The sequence below is a fragment of the Mastomys coucha genome, unplaced genomic scaffold (genome assembly GCF_008632895.1).
Source record: "Mastomys coucha isolate ucsf_1 unplaced genomic scaffold, UCSF_Mcou_1 pScaffold15, whole genome shotgun sequence".
Lineage (NCBI taxonomy): Eukaryota > Metazoa > Chordata > Mammalia > Rodentia > Muridae > Mastomys > Mastomys coucha.
The window spans coordinates 19,699,195-19,719,280 of NW_022196897.1; the positions used below are offsets into that span (position 1 = coordinate 19,699,195).

A 20,086-nucleotide genomic window follows, 5' to 3' on the forward strand; every position below is an offset into this window, starting at 1 on the left:
CAGGCCAGCACCATTATGCCTGCCTCTTGCTTGTGTCTTGAATAAATCTGGTTGAGAGCAGGCGATGGATGAGCAGCCTGAGGCTGGCTCTACCCCCCGGGTGGGGGGAGGGTCGTTCTCAGAGGCTCTCCTTCCCCAGTCTGGAGAGAAGTGATTTTCTCCTTCCCAAGAGGACAGTGGAGGGCCTAGACCCTGCCAGAGCGTGGGAAACTTGGGGGCAGGGGGTTAAAGAGGGAGCTTAGCGCCATGTAGCCAAGCTGGTTTAGCAGATCAATGCTTTAGCAGCCTGACTGTTCTGATTTTCAGGGCTATTGAGCTCCAATGTACAAGCAAACTGGAAAAAATAGCTTTGTTGGTTTTCTTTTAATGATTAAAGGTAATGACAGCAGATGCGTTCCTTTGAAGGCCTCCCCCTTTATCTCAGCCCTCTCCGTTGAGGTTAATCTAATCCTGCTAAATTAAGAACCTGCCTGGCTCGGGGTGCAGCTCAGTGGTAGAGCACTTGCCTAGTATGCACGAGGGCCTGAGCTTGGAACCTCAGCACCACAAGAGAAGAAAATTTAAAAGGAGCCTTACCTCCCCACAGTGGGAGTGAGGGTGTGCAGGCTCAGCCTCATGGGTGAAGAGAGGTGCCAGGGCCCAGGCTCCAGAGTGCCCTTCTGCCCTGGCTTGTGGTCTGGCCTGTCTCACCTTATCTACTATGTGTATGAATGAGCCAGGGTACTACCCCACAGAAGTAGGGTCGGCATACCCGGCTGGTGAGGGAGCTAGTTGGAACCACAGCCACCTCTCTGTGTCCACAGATGACCCATGTTCTCAGGACTGTCTTCATAGACACTGTCCCAGGGAGTGTGGTAATGTCCATGGTGTCCACACTAGAGGAGAGCAGTGGTATCTTTTTGCTAGACACACATCTTCCTGAGATGGTAGGGAAGGCAGAGTGATGTCCCTTACAGATCCTAGTGTGCTTGTCTTGTCCCTGTGACTGTAGCCTAGGACCTATGTGCAAAGTCCCAGGGGAGTCGATGGTGGCTCTGGGGGAAAGCAGTGCACCACTTCGTCAGGTGTTTGGCTCTGGCCCCCCTCCTCACCTCACCTCCTAGCCCTGCTCCCCAGTCAACATGGCTCTTTTGTGGCTCTGAACTGTCAACCTTAATGAAGTGGCTTCCTGGCTGCTGAGGATTGAAAGCTGCTACTGAGGACGTAAGTCAGTAATAGAATGGAAAACACTGGAATACTGTGAGGTGCCAAGCTGGGCCTGGCCCAGTGTGATTCTAAAAGGCTAATAAAAATCCACCAATTAATTGTGACAGCTCAATGGAAAATTATTCAATTGTGAACGGGGGCAAGCCGCTACTAGCAAGGAGGAGGGGAGATGTTGCCATAGTAACATCAATATAAGTTCTCATCTCAGCAGTCACAGCCAGCCCTGGAGTGAGCTGCTTCTGACGGCTGTGTGTGACCCGGGATGGGATGTAGGAGACTCAGCAGCCTTTGAAAGGGATGCTCTGCCTGCCCTAGGTCTGCACACAGCCTAGACCAAGCCTGTCCCCTCTACACACACCTCCCCCCGCCTCCCCCAGGTGGAGATGTCGGGTTTTTTTTCCCTTCACACTCATTCTGAGAAACACAGGGAACAGGGAAGCTGAGAGGGAAAGAGCCTGTGCCTTCTCTCCCTCTACCTTCGCCCAGTTGCCAATTAAGGGGCTGCTCGGAGAGGTGTGCGGGGTACAGGCAGCCTGATTTCCATCTCCCCAAAGTGAAGGCTTCAGGAACTCAAGAAAAGAAGTTTCTGGGGCCCAGAGGACCTGGAAGGAAGAGGCCAGCATCCCATTATGATGCTGCAGTTGTTACAACTTTTATTTCAAAAGATACACATGGCAATTCCTAGTTTGGGTATTTGAAACTCAACCTTGCTTAGCACAAAAAAAAAAAAAAACAAAAAACACCCCTTCAGAGTTCAGTTCCCATGAGGCCCTTAGATTGGCTAACACTACCATGAACAAGGGGGTGATGGGCAGCCAGAGGGATGCACGGGCCATCCATGGGCAGCTTGGTACCTACCACTGCGGGCTTTCTTGCCAGAGGCGTCTTGTGCTAATGGGATGGAGAACACACTGACTGGTTTGGGTTTGTTTGTGTCTGGGTTATTTTCTTCCCCTTCATTTCTCTACTTTCAGACTCACATTCTATACACAGCGGAGTACGCTCTTTCACAGCAGCCCTTCAGATGTCAGCTACCAGCGTCCCTTCAGGGACTGTCAGAACTTTGATTTCCCGCTGTAATCTCTTGGTCCACCTACCGACAAATGAACAACAGAGCCAGAGGCCTGTTGTATCCACAGCCCCATCCCAGCCTCAATGCCCTGCCACTGTGGGCAGAGGGCTGCTCCAGTCAGACCAGTGGGGAAAGTTGGAGGCTGAGACAGACAGCAGCCAGAGTCATGGGCTGGGACAAGGACACATTGTCTTACTGACCAAGACATACTTTGTCCTCCTGTGTGCAGGGTTTTTTGGGGGAATGGGGGTTGAAAGGAGCGTTGATTGTTCTTTTTTTTTTTTTTTAAACACCACCCAGGTGTTTCACTTTAGCAAAGTTGGAAATGAAAACATGAACACACACCTATTCACCACCACTAGACCACCACTAGTTCGCTGTGAAACGCTCTCTGGGTCTGGGTTCTTGAGGGTGGGGCCGGGGCAACAGTAGACAGTCAGACCGGGCAGAGTCCACACAGGCCCTCACCGTCCGAAGCGGAAGCTGAAGCCCCCCTTCCTCCTGCTGTAGCTGCTCAGCTCCTCTGCCAGAGTCCCCAGGGGGCCGCTGGCCTTCTCAGAGTCAGTGGGCAGGAACCCTGCAGCCTCACTGCTAACGTCCTGCCTCCCTAGACGGAAGCCGGTGTGTTCCCTGCGTGAGGCCTGCTGCTCCTTGGCCATCACAAGCAGGGCCTGTGGCTGTGGTCTTTGAATTGAGTGAGGGGGGTGTCCCTCAGCCAGCTGGGCCCAGCTCGTCCTGGCTCCGATGTCACCCATGTCTGTGGGTCCCCTTCTATCCAGCACGGGAAAGCAGACACTCAGAGGGAAGAGGAGGTAGAGCAGAGAGCGGAGGCTCCTCATCTGAGCAGGGGAAGGAGAGAGAGGGGAAGGGGTTAGTGGCCAGCATTTGCCATCTGCGATCCCTGGCCCCAGGCTTCCCAAGGTCTGAGCAGCCTTTGGAGGGATAGCTGCTGACTGTGCTTAGTCTGGTTCCCTAGCAGCCAGCACACCAAGCTGTCTCAGCCACCACAGGGGCTGGCCGCACCAATTAGGCTGATTCCCATTCACCTGCAGCCAGGGGCTGCCTGCCTTGGTGGCTCAGTAGTAGAATACCAGAGCTGCCAGCTGGCTTGCAGAGGTACCTGGGTGGCCCTCGGGGCTGTGTGCATTTGGGTTCAATTTTCTATTATAATTATTGACTCTTGGGCTGTGGGCAGAGTGAGAAGCTGCCGTGTGTGTTTTCAACTTGATAATGAATAGGTCTAGCAGTTCTGCTGGGAAACCCCACTGTCTCCCTAATTCAGGAACAAGTTGCTCTTGGGAGGGGGAAATGGGTCTGGTGGCCCTTGTGTAAGTCAGATACCCACTTGGGGAGGAGCTGGAGGCAAGGCTGGGGACAGCCAGCACCCACTGAGCTCACTGGACAGGACAAGCTCTGGGCTAAAGATTACACACACGAGTGGGCTTCTCTTGCCAGTAAGTCTGTCTGCAGCAAACTCCACCCCACCACACAGCTCTGGGCTCTAATGTCAGTGTGGTTTCTCCGTATGCCAGTCCTTGCGGAAACGGTTGCTTCCTGTGTACAGCCATCCAGCCCCACAGCCTGGGGGCCACCCACAATACCTCAGGCTCAGACAGGCTCAGGGTTTGCCCTAGGTCCTACAGCTTTCTAAGCTGAGTTCAAGGGAGCCTCATTACTCTGTGCTCACATATCTGTCCCATTGTTGGGAACTGTTCCCTTCCCTCACAGAGGAAGTCTGTTTAGCAGTGACCATGGGTGAGCTGGGCTGGGCTGGCTCACCCTCTGAGGAAGCTCCTGAAGCTGGAATAGAGGAGGGGAGGACTTCTTTCCAGAAACAGCTCCCTTGAAAACATTTCAAAGAAGTGAGCGCAGCCAGAAAGCTTCAAAAACAACAACAAAAGCAGCCCTGCTTTCTACCCAAATCCAGCTTGCTAAGCCCCCTGGTCCCCAGGGGCTGGAGTAGCCTCCAGTCTGCTGCTGCTACAGGGGCTTCCTCAGGCATGGTGGAGAGAGCCCTCCCACCACAGGGGACAGACAAGTCTCATTCCCTACTCCCCATGGGAGGGGAGGACCAGGAATGTTCTTTATCCTAAGAGATTAATACTTCCTGGCTGGCATCTAGGGCTGACTGGCTCTGGTGGAACTTTAGCTGAGGATGGAGCTGAGGGTCTCCCTCAATCCCGCCCTTCCCGGTGTGTGGTTCCCGGTGCTTGCTGTACTTGCCTGCACCCAGCTCACCTGGTGAGCCTGTCCTCCCATCCCACGCTGTACTCACTGTGCTGTGAGTGGGCTGCTCCAAAGAGGGCAGGTGAGTCTCTGGGCCCCAATGTCAGGCAGAGCTGCTCAGGTCCTGGTCCAGCAGACATGGTTCTGGGGTTTCCCTGCTTTATGAAGATCTCTGGTGTGGTGAGCCCCAGCCTGCCTGATTGCTGTGCATTCCTAGCCCTAGGATTCCTTTGGGGCTGCTGGTGGTGAAGGAAGGGGCACTGTGGGCCACAGGACAAAGAGACAACGCAAACAGGATGTGGTCTGATGAGAGTGGCGGGTGCCACCCATGCAGAGCGGAGCCTCATCACTGGTCAAATGCAGGCTCAGACCCTGGCGGTCCCGGGTGGAGACACGGAGGGGCCCACCCTTGAGAACCCCAATGGTGCTGCCTTGGTCTCCCTCCGGAGACGGTGGGCTTACAGAGGCAGCTTCCTCACTGCTGAGGGGGCCGGAGGGCCATGGACACCCAGTCCCTGCTGTAGGCAAGTGAGGTGTTCTGGTGAGAGATACACGCTTCCTTAAGGAGCCTTCGGAGATGTGAAGCTGAGCAGGAATTCTTGCTTCTGAGAGGTTCAGGTTTTAGAACTCATGACTAAGCAGGCCCCTCTCGGGCTCCAGCTCCAGCAACACACTCAGTCCATCCCAGTGATGGTACGCTCTGTCTCTCTCACCATGCGGCCTCATGGCTGGGCTGTACCTGATGCCTGGATATACCTTTTCGGACCACAGGGCCTGCCCTTCTGAACAGCAGAGTACAATCATACCCACCTCCCCAGTACCTGTCATGGTGGCCAGGAGAGATAAGGGTGGACCTTGGCAAAGGCGGAGGGCAGGTGATGAGGTCATCAACACTCATTCCTCCCACACTGGCACGCGCAGTAAGGACAGGGTTGTCGGTCACCACCACCCCTAACCACACACCATGGCTTCTCTTCAGCTTAGTCCACGGCTAGGTGCTGTTCTTACTGGCCCGCATCACCATAGTGAGTGTGTGTCTACAGGGGCTGTAGACCCTTCATCTTCACAGCCCACTCTTTTTACCAGACTCCCTCTGGAAGCTGCCCATGGGTGCTCTGGCCAAGGTGTGGTCACTGCCCATTCCAGGGCCACTTCCAGTGCAGTTCTTCCAGTGACTAATGACAATGTCCTACCCACACCCCCAGTTGAGACCTGGATTCAGCAGCTGCATGGTAGGGTGGGACCCTTCTCCCTGTGGCCCACCCCTTCCTCAGCTCACACTGGGCTCCCACCTGCCATGCTGTGCTTCTTAGCTCAGACGGTTGCCTTAATCAAAGGCTTGGCTCTGAGGGCTGGGCAGACTCCCAAAGTGCTTTCCAGGCGCACTCCTGGGATCCTGCCTGCATCTGTTCCTCTGATCCTTGAGGCCCCATGTCTTCAGCTGCTGTCCCGCATGATGAGGGGCCTTGCCAGTAGCTGGTGTCCAGGGCAGCATGGAGGCTGGGGCTGAGGGTGTTTCTGATGTCATCCAGCAGGACAGGCCCCGTCAAGGTTAGAGGTCGAGCAGAGCAGGGAGCAGTGTTACAGGAGGAATTGTGGTGGGTTTTTTTTGGGGGGGGGAGGGGCAGCTTTCCAGAAGTTTCCAGGGCTCCCTGAGCTGCAGTCCCGAGGGCCCAGAGCTCCATGCCGCCCGTCCATGCAGCCCGTCCAAGCTCCCCTACAGCCTGGCTTCTGGACCCATCCTTGTCTCTCATGGTGTGAGGGAGGGCTGGGACTGAATGTAAAGGTATATTCAGGACAGCCAGTCTGGGCTGGGCCCTTGCAGGCTCCTGGCTTCATCTCAACCATCCCCCTCAGCATAGGACCCAGCCTGGAACTCCATGTGGCTATGATCTCTGAGACTGATGATGTCACAACACTCCTCATGTCATGAAGGACACACTACACCCTGAGGGTGGCAAGACCAGCAGGGTACCCTCCCCACAAATGTTCACCACCAATCAGGCCTCTCCAGTCTCCCCACAGATCCCTGGGGAGATTTCTTCCCTCAGTACTATGCCCTGTAGATGGCTGGTCCCCGAGCCCCTTTATAGCTCTAGAGAATTCTGTGAGATCGGGTTGGTAAGACCCATCCAGCTGGCTCTTGGAGCCACAGCCAGAGCAGTTCAGCTGAGGGAAGCAACATGGCTGTGGCTTAGCAGTGTCAGGGAACAGGCTAGCTGACAAGGCCCCCACATAGGTGGGTGTGCTCCCACAGAAACAGGTACAGTCACTGTGGATCTCTGAGGGCCTGGCTCAGAAGTCCTGGCCCTGGCATCTCTCCTCTGCCCCCAACCTCCATCCCTCTAGCCCTGTGTCCCAGGATGAGCTGCTCAGAGGATGGGACACAGAGGATCCTGTGAGCAGTCTGAGAACTGGTGTCCTGTGGACATGGTCTCAGGACAGTCTCACAGTACAGGCAGGAGTGAGGATCCCTCCCGACTGCCCCTACGCCGGGGTAGGAGGTGGGGGCTCCACACATATATTTCCTGCAGTGTGGGCACTCAGTCAACCCTACTTTTCATGGAATAACTTGAGCTTCAAGTTGAAGCATCAATTAGAAATAAATGACTGTTGGGCAGGCCGGAGTGAGCAGGATTGACCAGAGCGAGCAGAAGTTCTAAATTCAATTCCCAACAACCACATGAAGGCTCACAACCATCTGTACAGCTACAGTGTACTCATATACATAAAATAAATAAATAAATCTTTAAAGAAGAAATAAATGACTGTTAATTAGTTCCTCAGAGTGTCGACTCCTCAGAACCCCGGGACCCCATCCCCTGTAGTGGCAGTTCGCCACCACAAAGACACCCGTAGGCTACACAGAGCCAGCCTAGGTGAACCTATGAGACCTAGACTCCAGGACACAAGCCCTGCTGGATGCAACCTATGCAGAAGGCTGGCCTGCCCCTGCCCAGCTGCCAGCCTTGCCTGTCTCTGCCTAGCCAGTGACTCCTTGGGAGTGAGCACAAAGCCATCTGGAGAGGAGGGCAGACCAGTCCCAGAGCCCTAGGTACCTGCCTCGCCCTGCTGTGGCATGGGGCATGGGGCAGGACTGTAAGTGAAGGCTGGCACTGGGTCACCATGATACTTTATTTAAGACAGGGATATACAAGACACCGAGGGCACACAGCCCCAAGTAGCGACTGCCCCACACTATTTGCCCAGGGGGTGCTGCACTGACCTTCAGAGCTGCTCCCAGCCCCAGGATCCCATTGTATCCACCAGCATGCACACCTGCACAGATAGCCTCAGGTTGGACCTCTCCCCCACCCCCAATTCCCCAGCAGCCTGACTCTGGGCCTCTGGATTTATGGATCCCTGCAGTTGCTGGGTCATCAGAACCTCAGGCAACCTTCACCAAAGGCAGACAAGGAACTGAGGCTCTGAGAGGCTCCTGGACGCTGGGTCCGTGTTGTTTCATCATGCTTCTGGGTTCCATGGGACTTCTGCTGGCACGTCGCTCCTCAGATCACAGGGCTCAGGGGAGCCGCAGCCTAGCTCTTACCCCTGACTCGTCCGCATCTCCCGTCTCAGGGTCAAGTCACCTTTTTTGAAGTTGGAAGCTCACACTGTTGCTCATAGACTTTCTGGTCATCCAAGGCCCTGCCCTCTTCCAGAAGTGCTGATTAGGGCTAAGACCTGCAGTGATCATGGCCACAGATGCCAATTCTCCACCTAGAAGCTTGGGGTGACATGGATGAGAGGGCAGAGAAGAGCCAGGAACTGGAGATGCCACTCCCTGCATGCTGGCTAGGTGGCCACTACCCAGGTACAGCTATCTGGGAGACCTTTGGTGGAATCCACAGAGCCAGCTTGGGCTTGGAAAGAAGTTCTGATGCTTTGCAAAGTAGAGACAGACATAGTGACAAGCCCCTAGTGTGGGGTGTGGAGACTCTGCCCAAGAAAGCAAGCAGCGTGGCTCTGCCAGGTGATATCATTGACTCACCCCGGTTAGTCATTCCATTGCCAAACCAAAGGAGGTCTGGTGGGTCAGGAACCACAGCCTGCTGACAGTATCATGTCTCAGTGGACCTGTCCTGCCCTCCAAAAGCTTCCCAGCATTCCTGTTTCCCATAGTCACTCTGATCACCAGTGGCAGCCATCGACACAGACATCAGACCAATGAACACAAGCCAGAAGGTTGTGGCCCAGTGTGCAGGAACTGTGCTCCCAGGGACAATGCTCTCACCTGCCCTTGGAAGGTGCACACCAGGAAGGTGAAGGACTGTTGACCTGGTCTCTCCCTACTCGTCCCTGCCCATTCAGCCAGTGTTTGGCAAAACCACACCCCCTAGAGTACCAGCCTGGCCTGGGAGAGAGCTTGGTGTTCCTGGGGCAGTGGCTGGGCTGAAGGGCTGTCATTTCCAATGTGACCAGACAGGGATGCATGTCACCCCTCACCTGTCCACCAGCTGCCCTGGTGGGATGAGCTTCAGTTCCTGCGTCCTGCAGCCCAGCCCTGGCCCACAGCCCTCCTGTCCCACACTCAAATGTGTGAATCCGTTGCTTCACTCGGAAAGGGTTTGTTTGATACCACATCAGAAAGCACTCGGCACTTCTGAGCGGTGCTGACGCGGCAGCTGGCAACAGAAGTCACTTTAGCATCAGCCTCGGGGGCGGGTAGTGTCTGCCAGGATGGGTTTAGGCTCCCACACACCTCTGCAATGAAGCTAGCTGCCAGGTGTTGGGGACAGAGAGGCAATGGGAGGGGACTTCCCTGTGTATCCCTTGTCCCATCAGAACCTTGGCTACTCTACCCATGTTTCCTGCCACCAGCTGGGGACCATAGAGACAATAACCAGCCTTGTCCATCACCTAAGACGGCTTTGACTCTCACAGATGTGCTACAGCCCCTGGCTGAAGACCTGAGGCCCAATGTGAGGGACTGAGCAGGTCACACAGTTCGTCAGTGGGGTCAGGCTTTGGTACAAGTCTGGCAGAAAGAAGAGGCATAGGTCTCTGCCTCCAGATAGAGGAGGCCACCACTGCCATCTTACCATCCGGTCCTTTGAAAGCCCCTGTCAGGTTCCCACAAGAGCATCTCAGCTGCCAAGCAGGCAGCTGAGTGCAGGGCTGCAGCCTGCCTTCCTGGCAGATCACCTGTACAGGTGCTGGGAAAGCCGGACAAGGAAATGTCCAGATGCCCAACCTGCTTGATGCTTTGTCTCCTGCCCCCAGTTAGGCCCTGATGGCAGTGTCCGTGACAGCCAGCAGGGGGCAGCGTCTCTGCAGAGATGGTAGTCTTTGGCCATGCTGAATCCCAGGGCTGGCTGGCTTCAACTCTCTGGCTTCTGAGAAAATCCTAGAGTCAGTCCATAGAGGTTGGCAGAACACAAGAGCCTGGCACAGCCTCATCCCAGGAGGTTCTCACTGGCTTAGGCCAGTCCCACCCTTGCCCCACAGGCAGGTGATGTGGGGCAGGACCAATGGCTGCTCTGCAGGAGGGCAGGTGAGCCTTGTTTGAGGTGGGAAAGAGCAGATGAGCTTTGAAAGCAACCAGGAGAATAGAACCCTCCACCCCAAGTCTGCCGAGACCCAGGGAAGGGTGGCCTAGGGAACTGATCTTGGCCTTGGGACTCTGTAGACAGCTATGCCACGGCCCAGTTGGCCACAAGTGAGAGCCGTGGCAGCTGTCTGAGGTCCTCTGATAAGAGGTAGGGTCTCCAGGCCCTGAGGGATTAGGGTTAGGGCAAGCAGATGTCAGATGCAAGAAAGTCTGAACCTTCCACTTTGATCTGCTGGAGGAGGCCGGAGTGTTGTCTGACCCCTATTCTGGATGTTTTTGCAAAGCCAGGAAGAGTGGGAAATGCTGCCCTATCAGGACGCAGCAGACAAAGCATAGGGACCTTTGAAAGGTGGGATTTGTGGTTGCCAGGTGCCAGCTCTGCTGGTAGGAATAAAAGATTATGTCGCCTGATAAACAGGGACCTGGTTAGAAGGGGTGTCACTGGCTCAGGGAGCTGAGTTTCAGGGCTGGCCCTAGGCCATCCCTATAAAGAGCAGGCCAGCCATGCACAGGTGGGCAGAGCATGTTCTTGCAGCAGTGGGCATGGGATGAGATGTGTGGGGACTAGACATAACCAGAGGACACTGGCGTTGGGCAGCGTGCCAGTCTAGCGGTCCTCACGGACCGGCCGGATCTTCATCTCTGAGAACTTGAGTGAATACTGCCATCCTGTCCAGGAGGACCACTCGACACCATCCGCGTAGGAGGCATGTGCGCCACGTAGGTACTGCCCGTTGAGGTTGGATGTGTGGCAGTTGCGGTACCACCAGGCTCCTCGGTAGAAGGCGGCACAGTTGTTCTCCGAGTGGTCGCTGTCCCGGTCCTTGGTGGTAAACCTCATACCGCTGTGCTTCAGGAGGGAGTCACCTGCACAGTGTGTACACACAGTGCTGGGCACCTGGCCAGACAGCCCGCAGAAGCATGCACAGGCCCCTGAACACTGTCCACCAACCATGTGAGTCTGGGTGTGCGAATGCACACGCCACCCCTCAAACCTGTGTCCAGGCCTCTCACTTGCCAACTCCATGCCAACTCCACGCAGGTATCCTGGCTGTTCCTGTGTCCAAGCTGACTCCAACTTCCTCCCAGCTTTCTAACTCACCCACTCCTTTATCCAAGATGAGCCCAGAGGTCTCATCTGCAACTTAACGGCCCTCCCCCGCCCCCAGAAACCAACCCCCGGGGATCTCCTGGCTCCAGCTCTGGGCTCAGCTCTTCCCTCTGTGAAATGGGTAAACCACCCAGGCTCCATAGGGTTGCAGGAGTGAGGGCCCCACGGACCTGTGACCTAGATCCTGACCCCAGAAAGCAGAAGGCTTTGACCTGGCAGGCCAGCTCCCCCTGCTGCACCGGAGCCTCACCTGCAGTGCCGGAGTAGTCAGCCACGGTGAGTGGGTATCCATCTTCCTCAGGGTCCACAGAGAACAAGCCTACACCAAAGCTCCCGTAGTGGGCATAAGCGGTGCCATTGTCAAAGTCTTCTAGGTCCACGTGAAGCTCATATGCTGCTTGTGTAGTTAGGGCATGGATCCGCTTGAGCCCTGAGGACAGGGGAGGGGAGGGAGATGGATGAAGTCAAGGGATGAGGGAGGGATACCCTCCACTCACCCAATCAGGAGCTGGGGACAACTGCTAAGTGTGTGCTCTGCTCTCTGGGCCACTTCCTTCTCCCTGCAGGTGTGATTTGGGCAGGAAGCTAGAGACCTAGTAGTCATGTCTGCTTTTCTGTGTTCGCTTTATGTCGGGCTGTTCTTCCCAAACTTGGTATTGGTGTCCCATGTACCTGTCAATCTCAGGAATTTCCTCTATCCTCTCCATCTTATTTTTTGAGGCAGGGTCTCTCACTGAACTTGGGGCTCACTGATTCAGCCTGCCTGGTGAGCCCCAGGGACACCGTACCCCCATCTCTACACCCCTCCTCAGCACCGGGACATGTGGTGCAGGTACATGACATTGAACTTAGTTTTTTGGTTTCTTGGTTTTGTTTTTTGTTTGTTTGTTTGTTGTTGTTGTTGTTGTTGTTGTTTGGGTTTTCGAGACAGGGTTTCTTTGTGTAGCCCTGGCTGTCCTGGAACTCACTCTGTAGACCAGGTTGGCCTCGAACTCAGAAATCCGCCTGCCTCTGCCTCCCAAGTGCTGGGATTAAAGGCGTGCGCCACCACCGGCCGGCTTGTTTTTTTTTTTTTAAACATGGTATGAGGATTCACATCGAGGTTGTCCTTATCAACTGAGCCATCTCCTCAGTCCCCTAAATGTACAAATTTTGAGGTGGCACCTGGTAGAGAAAAGGTCGGAATTTACAGTTCAGATGGGTGGCAGCACAGGTGGCTGAACTCGGCCTTCTGAGCCTCTGTGTGCTGTTTTCTGTCTGTCCTTTATCGGCCTGTTGCCTTTCTGTTCAGCCTTGGGAAGGTGGCTGGTCTCCCATGCTGACCCAGTCACCTCCTTCTTAAGATTCGTCATTCTAGTTCTTCCTGGTTCCTTGTGAATTTCCCAGTCAGCTTAGTTCCCTAAACACAACTCTACAGTCAGTGTTTGTTGCGACCCCAGTGAGCATAGAGGGACCAGGCATGACAAGTGCTCGATAAATACTTCTCAGTTCACAGAGCTAAGGCAGTGCCTGTATCTCCTGCCATCCCCAGGCCTGGCTCTGCACACCCCTGCCGCCTACCCCCTTCCTCTCTCCCACTCTCCCACTCTCTGGCCCTTGGGCCATCCCAGGGTCTCACACAAACAGGGCACTTTCCCTGCCATCAGGATCAACTCTTGATTAAAAGGGCATTTAATTAAACGCCTCACAGGTTCACACGCCTATAGTGCTCCATCAGTCCCTCCCCGAAGGCTAGTGTTTGGGTTATCGTGTGCTCAAGAGCTTTGTGGACCCACCCCGCTCAGCCCCAGTATTCTCTGCCACGCAATCAGCAGATCACCCCAGGATCCCTATCCCCTGTCCCCTCCTCCTCTGCTCAGAGCTGCTGACTCAGTTCAGCCCTGAGATCTAGAGGCTGTGGGGTTCACCCAAGAGCAGGATCCCACTACATCCCGCCTCCCTACCTGACCTACTCTCCCAGGGCTAGTGTTATCAAGGCAAGCTGCTCTCCCTTCTTGGGGCATGGCTTGCACAACTGTGCAGGGCTGATAGACAAATGCTCAGGCAGCAAGTGACAATGACAACAGCCCGCACCTGGAAGCTAGGTAGCAGTTTAAGCACCTCCTGTATCGTGACCAATCAGGCAGCACAGCCCATGATCGATGCCAACGCATGCGGCCCAGAACTAGCTGCTGCTAGCCAAGGACAGACAGGGAGGTGGGCACAATGATGTCCCATTGTGTGGGTGGGAGAAGGAAGGCTCAGAGAGGGGCAGTCACCTGGCTAGATCACACAGCTGGCAAGCAGCAGAGCAGGGATTTGAACCCAGGCAGAAGGGCTCAGACTCCTATTCTTCTTCAGGCCTTAGCTGGGACAGATTGCATTTCCCAGGAATAGTGTATGATGGAGACAGCCCCAGGGGGTGCTGGGAGATGCCCTTTTTCATCATTATACAGTTACTGGGATCCAAAGACCTACAGTCAGCATGCCATAGTTGGGGTTAATAGTCCTGGGCTCTGGACGCATCTTCCTGGAACCTTGCACTGGTGCTGGCTAGATGGTTCAGTGGGTAAAATGTGCTTGCTGCCAAGCCTGACAACCTGAGTTCAGTCCTCAACATAGTGGAGAGAACTAAGCTTCCTAAGTTGTCCTCTGATCTCCACACTCACACCATGGCGCACGCGCACACATGCACACACACACACACACACACTAAATGACAACAAATTAAATTAAATTAAAATAACAAGGGCTAGAGAGATGGCTCAGCAGTTAAGAGCACTGTCTACTCTTCCAGAGATCCTGAGTTCAAATCCCAGCAACCATATGGTGGCTCACAACTATCCATAATGGGATCCTATGACCTCTTCTGCTATGTACTCATACATAAAATAAATAATTCTTTTTTTAAAAAAACCCACACACATACAAAAAAACAAATACATGAAATTTCAAAGCATGGTAAATAGTGCCTGAGGAATGACAGACACCTGAGGTCAACCTCTGGTACATACACACACACACACACACACACACACACACACACTCACATGTGTGATGTCTACCTATAGCCATTATATATAAAGAGCATCTGTAAGTCAATAGAAACAGAGAAAGCCGTCAATGAGAAGGCATTGGAGGGGTAGGAAAGCAGAGGCAATGCCACAGGGATGCTGAGGGCCTCCCAGTTGACATTCTTGTCAGGGCTTCTCGTCTGCAGAGCTAATCAAGTCCCTGCTTAAATGCTTCCTCCCCACCTTCTACAGCTGCTGATAGATTTCAATTAAGATGCCACCAAGCAGCGAGCTGCGAGCCGCCAACCCTGCTCAAAGCTTATGGGTGGGAAGGGGGGACAGCCTCTAACCGGCCACTGCCACTTCTTCCTTCACATAACCACCTCAGGTGGCTGAAGAGGAATTTCCCACCCATACCTGTTTGCAGTCCCTCCTAACACGGCGTCAAAGCATACCCCATTCCCTCCCGTGGAGCTGCCTGGGCTTCCACACCCAGCATGGACGATGGGACTTGTGGCCTCCCCGCTTGAACTTCAGCTTTGTCATCTGTAGAAGGGGGTGATGGGGACATTTAAATGGCCCCACAATGAGCACAGCAAACTCTGACCATTGCCCAAATGGTGTGCGGCCTCCCCCTATGGAAAGTCCCCAACTGGGTACCAGGAGGGGGTGGATTCTGCCCTCCTGGCCTCTGGTCAAGGAACATGGACTTAAGTGACACCATAGGTCAGCATGCTGGTGCCTTATGGGGATCTACCTCCAACTTGTCATGGGACCTGCCTTCCACCCTCCCACAAGTGCAGTGAAAGTCTCTTCTCACCAGGGAGCCACCTAAGGCCACCTGGTACCCACACCCAGGATTCTAGCCCTCAGTTGGTGCAGGGACTGGCCTCTTACTGGGGCTCACATTCAGCACCCCAGCAAAGCCTCTGCTAGCCCTGGAGCATCCCCAGTCTTTCTGATGCCTGAGATGGGGTCCTCATACCCACCATAGCTGAAGTGACCCAGGGCTGTCCAGAGCTCCTAGACAGTCCCCAAACAGGACTATGCTTCCTGCTTCCTGCTAGAGTTACTGAGACAGCCCCTCCCTACCTCCTACAAGAATCCCGGGAACTAGAGAGCAGCTATGTGGCCTGGGGCCAGTGCCTCTGCCTGCTGAGTTTGGTTTATTATTGTTGTTGTTGTTGAGACTGGGTCTTAATATGTAGCACTGTCTGGTCTGGAAATCCTAAGCACACCAGGCTGGACTTGTAGCAATCCTCCTGCTTCAGCGTCTCTGGTGCAGAGGTTATAATCGGGAACCATCAAGTATAGCTTTTTGTTTTTATTTTTCTTGCTGGTCTTGAATGACAGAGCTCAGTCTGGCCTTAAACTTCGTAGTCTGGCTGGCCTGGAACTGGGGTCCTCTGCCCCTGGGTGCAGGGGGGGGACACATTACCCAGCTTTCCCTGTCACACTGAACACCGCATGTCCACGGGACCCACGTGTAATGGTCTCCTGTTGGTTCTATTCTCAAGCTCTCAATCACTTGAATCCTAGTTACTTCCACATACCAGCGAAGGGCCTCAGAGACTAGAGTGGAATCCGGTTAAGGACAGGCAAGGACCAGGCAGAGTATGGAGTGTCCGGGGTGTGGAAGCTTACCTAGCCAGTGCTCCCCTGTAAGCTTGCCGAAGCCCTCCCGGTAAGCCTCCCAGCCTCGAAAAAAGTTCACAGAGCCATCCTCCCGGCGCTGAAACACCTGCAAGAGGAAAGAAGGCACAGCATTGGAGCCAGCAGTTAAGGAGCCCACACTCTAGACTCCCACCCTCCCTCAAGGCTCTCCCTCAAGGCTCTCCCGGCCAGCATGGGACACTGGGATGGGCTGGGGTGGGGTCCAGACCACCCACTTCTCTCAAGAGCTCCTGGCTCTGGAACCTGGAACAGACCAGAGTCTCAGAGGCTCGTGGTGACTAGAGGCAGGTCTGACTAACCCACCACAGGTCCCTGGAATGTCCCCACAAGAAGGCGTCGCCACAGGCAGGAACCTAAGCTCCCAGGCCCACTTCTGCTGTGGATGCTGGGTTGATCCTTTCTTGATTCTCACCAGGAAGCTGTGGCCCAGCTGACACAGTATTTGCTAGCTGTATATGAGCTCTCTGGGTTTTTGTCGGCCTGTGTCAGGCATGGTGGCATTGCACTAGGAGATGGAGGCAGGAAGAGCAGAAGATCAAAGTTATCTGAAGCTACACTGAAAATCCAAGGGCATGAGCTTCATGAAATACTGTCTCAAATGAAAGAGACAAAGTTAAAAACAGAGGGAGAGCGAGGAAAGGAGGGGGAGAGAGGGAAGGTTGAGGGAGAGGGGGCAGAAAGGGGATGAGAAGGAGGGTGGGGAGAGAGAAGGAGGGTGGGGAAAGAGGGAGAGAGGGAAGGTGGGGAGACAGAGGGAGGGTGGGAAGAGTGGAGGGTGGAGAGAGGGAGGGTGAGAGGAGAGAAGAAAGGAGGGGGAAGAGAGGGAGGGGGAGGAGAAAGGAAAGATGGGAGAGAGATAGGAGGGGGAGAGAAGGAAGAGAGGGGCATATGCCTAACGCTTTTATTGGAGTTGTTGTCTGTTTCCTTTCTGAGACAGGATCTCCCCTGTACTCATCTATCTGGAACTCACTAGGCAGCCCATAGCAACCCTCCTGCCTCAGCCTCCCAAATGCTAGAATTATAGGCATACACCATAATGCGAAGTCCATTCTCAAGTTTTTAAGCAACTCCTCACCTTAACCTTGACCCCCGGATTCCCACCTCTCACCCAGCTCCTCTCCACAAATCACATACTCCCAGTAGGAACCAGGGGGTGTGGCCTGGGAACCCTTTATCCAAGCCACTCCTCGAGGGAGGCCCATGAACTCAGAGCAGGCTTCGGGTGTGACTCGGGTACCAACGAGCCGCTGAGCCGCCAGAGCCGCCTCTGTTCTTTTTAATAACATTCTCGATTTGGGAGTCTGAAGTCCCCTTGGTTAAATTGCCTTGAAATAGGGACGGTGCTGGTCCCGGCCGAGCTGACGAGTATTTACGCGATCGCTGACAGTCCCGTTCTGGGGCGGCCTGGCCCACACCGCCTTTCTGTTTAACAAGCCTTTTCCTGCTCATTTGCAGAGGCAGGCGCCCACCTGCCTCCATCTGTGTCTGTGTCTGATGTCAGAGCTCTGGCTGCCACTTTCATTACTAAGCAGCCCGGTTCCGGCAGCTCGGAACCGCCCGGGTGCCCGGGCAGAGCATCGGCGTCTGCTCTAGAGATGCACCATGTCCCCAAGGACACGTCAGTCACAGACAGTTGGGCAGCTCTGACGTCACATGCTAGAGGGAAGATGACACTTTTTTTTTCTGTTTTCCCCGACCTGGTCCTGCCCTGAAATATCAAGTCCTCAGGAGGGACCCGCTGGGTAGAAGGAAGTTCGATAAGGCTTGGGGAGATCTGAGCGGTGTGGAGAGCCGTATTGACTGCTGCACATTGGGACCCTGAGCACGCGCCCTTTGAAAGGCTTAATCCTGGCAGAAGCTTAGGCCCTCCCGAAGGCAAGGCGAAGGCGGCAGACAGGCTGAGCCTGCTTCTGCTGGAAGAGGAGGAGGAGATCTGCAGGACCAGCAGTCTGGAAGCCCCCACCCCACCCACCGAAGGCCAGCTCCCACTGGAGGCCCTAGGGCCCCCACCCCGGGGGACCCAGCTCCGCCAAATGGAGTTGGGTGCTAAGGGCCTGGACTACAGAGTCTAGCTGCCGCACAGATCTCCTCACCTCTCTAGACCTGTTTTGTCATCTGTGAAAGACCACAGGCTATCAGGATCCACTGAGCCTCGTGCCGTGGATGTACAGTCAGTGCTAGCAGGTAAGATAAACAGGAGCTTAGTAGGCAGGCTGGTCTCCTTTGCTCCTATCTCCATCTTACCCAGCTCTCTCTTCCAAATGGTAGCTCTACACACCTCCTCCCCAGCCTTCTCATGCTACCAGCTTCTTTCAGGCATATGGTCCCAACCAGTCTCTCTGGGGAAACTAAGTCCAAGGCACAAGGTCCAGACTGCCCTAAGGGATCTTAGGCCAGGAAAACACACACACGCACACACACACACACACACACACACACACACACACACACACACACACACACGGACGCAGAGCAGATCTAGGGCAGAGGGGAAAAAATTGGTCTGCACAGAGAAATGCAGCTTCCTAGGGAGAAACGGAACCCTGACCCCCACTGGCCTGTTCTATAGCTCAGCTCTGCCCTTCTTAGCCAGCTCTGCGTCCCAGGGCTTCTACAAAGAAAGCCTTCTAGTGCCTTGCCTAGTGAAAGTGGGGTGCCAGGTTTCCAATCCCCCATGGGAATGAAACTTGTGGAAAACAGACAGGGAAGCCTGATATAGACGGGAATGTCAGAGGAACAGCACCTCCCACAGGGAACCAGGCCCAGCGTGTGGGAGCCAGGCCCAGCGCATACTGCAGGCAGTGAAGCTGAATGTGTGTGGGTCCAGTTGTGCCCCTCCAGAAAGGCTGAGGGACAGAAGGGACCCTAAGGTTTCTGGATAGAGCCTCCCTGTTCTATAACCCATCCCCAAAGAGCTCAGAGCAGTGGGCTGGGACCAGCCAGCTCTTCAGACGCTTTGCAAGGACCCTGTGGTCCCAAGCTATAGTTCCTGGAGCTTGGCCTGGCCCTGCCTTTCCCTAACCCCAAAGGGCGCAGTAAAGGACATCCAAGCCAGGAGGGCAGAGCACCAGACAGATGGTACTGAGCGGTTGCCTCCCTCCGCGGCACCCGCTGTTCACTACATCCCTCCTCCGGCACAGATGGGCCCTGTGCTGCTTCTGTGTTCTGTGTGTTATGGCAGATAAAGCTGGGACAGCGGCAAGGTAGCTAGCACATGCTCAGCCACTGCTCCACTGCTGACTCAGCTGCTTTTAGCCACCAGACTGTCCCCACTGCACTGTGGACTCCACCTGAATGGTCACTTGAGGCAGACACATCCCCTACGCCCACCAGGGCTTCTTGCTTCATTTCTACCCAGCAAAATGACACCAAAATTAAGAATGACCAACATTTGTGTTAGACTGTTAGATTTGGTTCTAAACAAACCATAACATTGGCCTTGGGAGATAGATCAGCTCAAAATTGCTTGCCATGCAAGCACAGGGCCTGAGTCAAAACCTTTAGCCCCGGGCTGGAGAGATGGCTCAGGGGTTAAGAGTACTGACTGCTCTTCCAGAGGTCCTGAGTTCAACTCCCAGCAACCACATGGTGGCTCACAGCCATTTGTAATGGGATGTGATGACCTTCTGGTATGTCTGAAGACAACTACAGTGTACTCCTATACATTAAATAAATAAATAATCTTTAAAAAAAAACAAAAAAAACAAAAAACCAGAAAAACCCTTAGACCCCTATAGAAAACTGGACGTGGCTATCTGCACCTTTAATCTCTGCATTAGAGGACAGAGACAGGTGGATCCAGCCAGCTGGCCTAGGAGAAATGACAAGCTTCCGGTTCAGTGAGCAATCAAGTTTTGAGGTGATAATGTGGAAAGCAATAGAGGAAGACATGCAATATTCTCCTCTGGCGTCAGCATCGCATGGAGCACATACCCATATCCATGTGAATGCACTATACGCTTGTACACACATCCCTGTGAACATACTGTGTGCTCCTACACACATCCATGTGAATGCACTGCGAGCTTGTACACACATCCACATAAACGCACTGTATACTTTTATCGTACAGAAATACGCAAAGCCAAGCCAAGTATAAGGCACACAGTGGGGAGGCAGAGACGGTGGATCCCTGGGGCCTACCCGTCAATCTTTCCTACTTGGCACACTCTCAAATTAAAAAAAAAAAAGGTATATAAATTGGACACACACACAGACATGCATGCACATATACAAAGGAAGCCCAGCATTTT

General features: G+C 54.2%; 2 protein-coding genes across 5 annotated transcripts in view; both read right to left on the reverse strand.

Annotated features, from left to right (window-relative positions):
* Window positions 1-2,563: 2,563 nt before the first annotated feature.
* Qrfp (pyroglutamylated RFamide peptide) lies at window positions 2,564-5,167 on the reverse strand. Of its 3 annotated transcripts, none has more exons than XM_031373346.1 (2): window positions 4,554-5,167; window positions 2,564-3,117 (listed from the first exon to the last, which is right to left on the reverse strand). In XM_031373346.1, exon 2 carries the CDS (start codon window positions 3,115-3,117, stop codon window positions 2,743-2,745), a length of 375 nt encoding a protein of 124 aa, XP_031229206.1. In that variant the 5' UTR covers window positions 4,554-5,167; the 3' UTR covers window positions 2,564-2,742. The 3 variants fall into 3 exon arrangements, with proteins under 3 accessions (XP_031229206.1, XP_031229205.1, XP_031229207.1); XM_031373345.1 differs by having other exon boundaries at window positions 4,517-5,167; XM_031373347.1 differs by lacking the exon at window positions 4,554-5,167 and adding an exon at window positions 4,058-4,086.
* Window positions 5,168-7,620: 2,453 nt separating this feature from the next.
* Window positions 7,621-20,086, reverse strand: part of Fibcd1 (fibrinogen C domain containing 1) — a 32,313-nt gene continuing 19,847 nt past the window's right edge. For both annotated transcript variants that reach the window (XM_031369763.1, XM_031369765.1), the window contains exons 5-7: window positions 15,804-15,900; window positions 11,417-11,596; window positions 7,621-10,922 (exon numbers count right to left, since the gene is read on the reverse strand). In XM_031369763.1, the coding sequence (XP_031225623.1) occupies window positions 10,663-10,922; window positions 11,417-11,596; window positions 15,804-15,900 (537 nt within the window). In that variant the 3' untranslated portion in view covers window positions 7,621-10,662. The remainder of the gene's footprint in view (window positions 10,923-11,416; window positions 11,597-15,803; window positions 15,901-20,086) is intronic.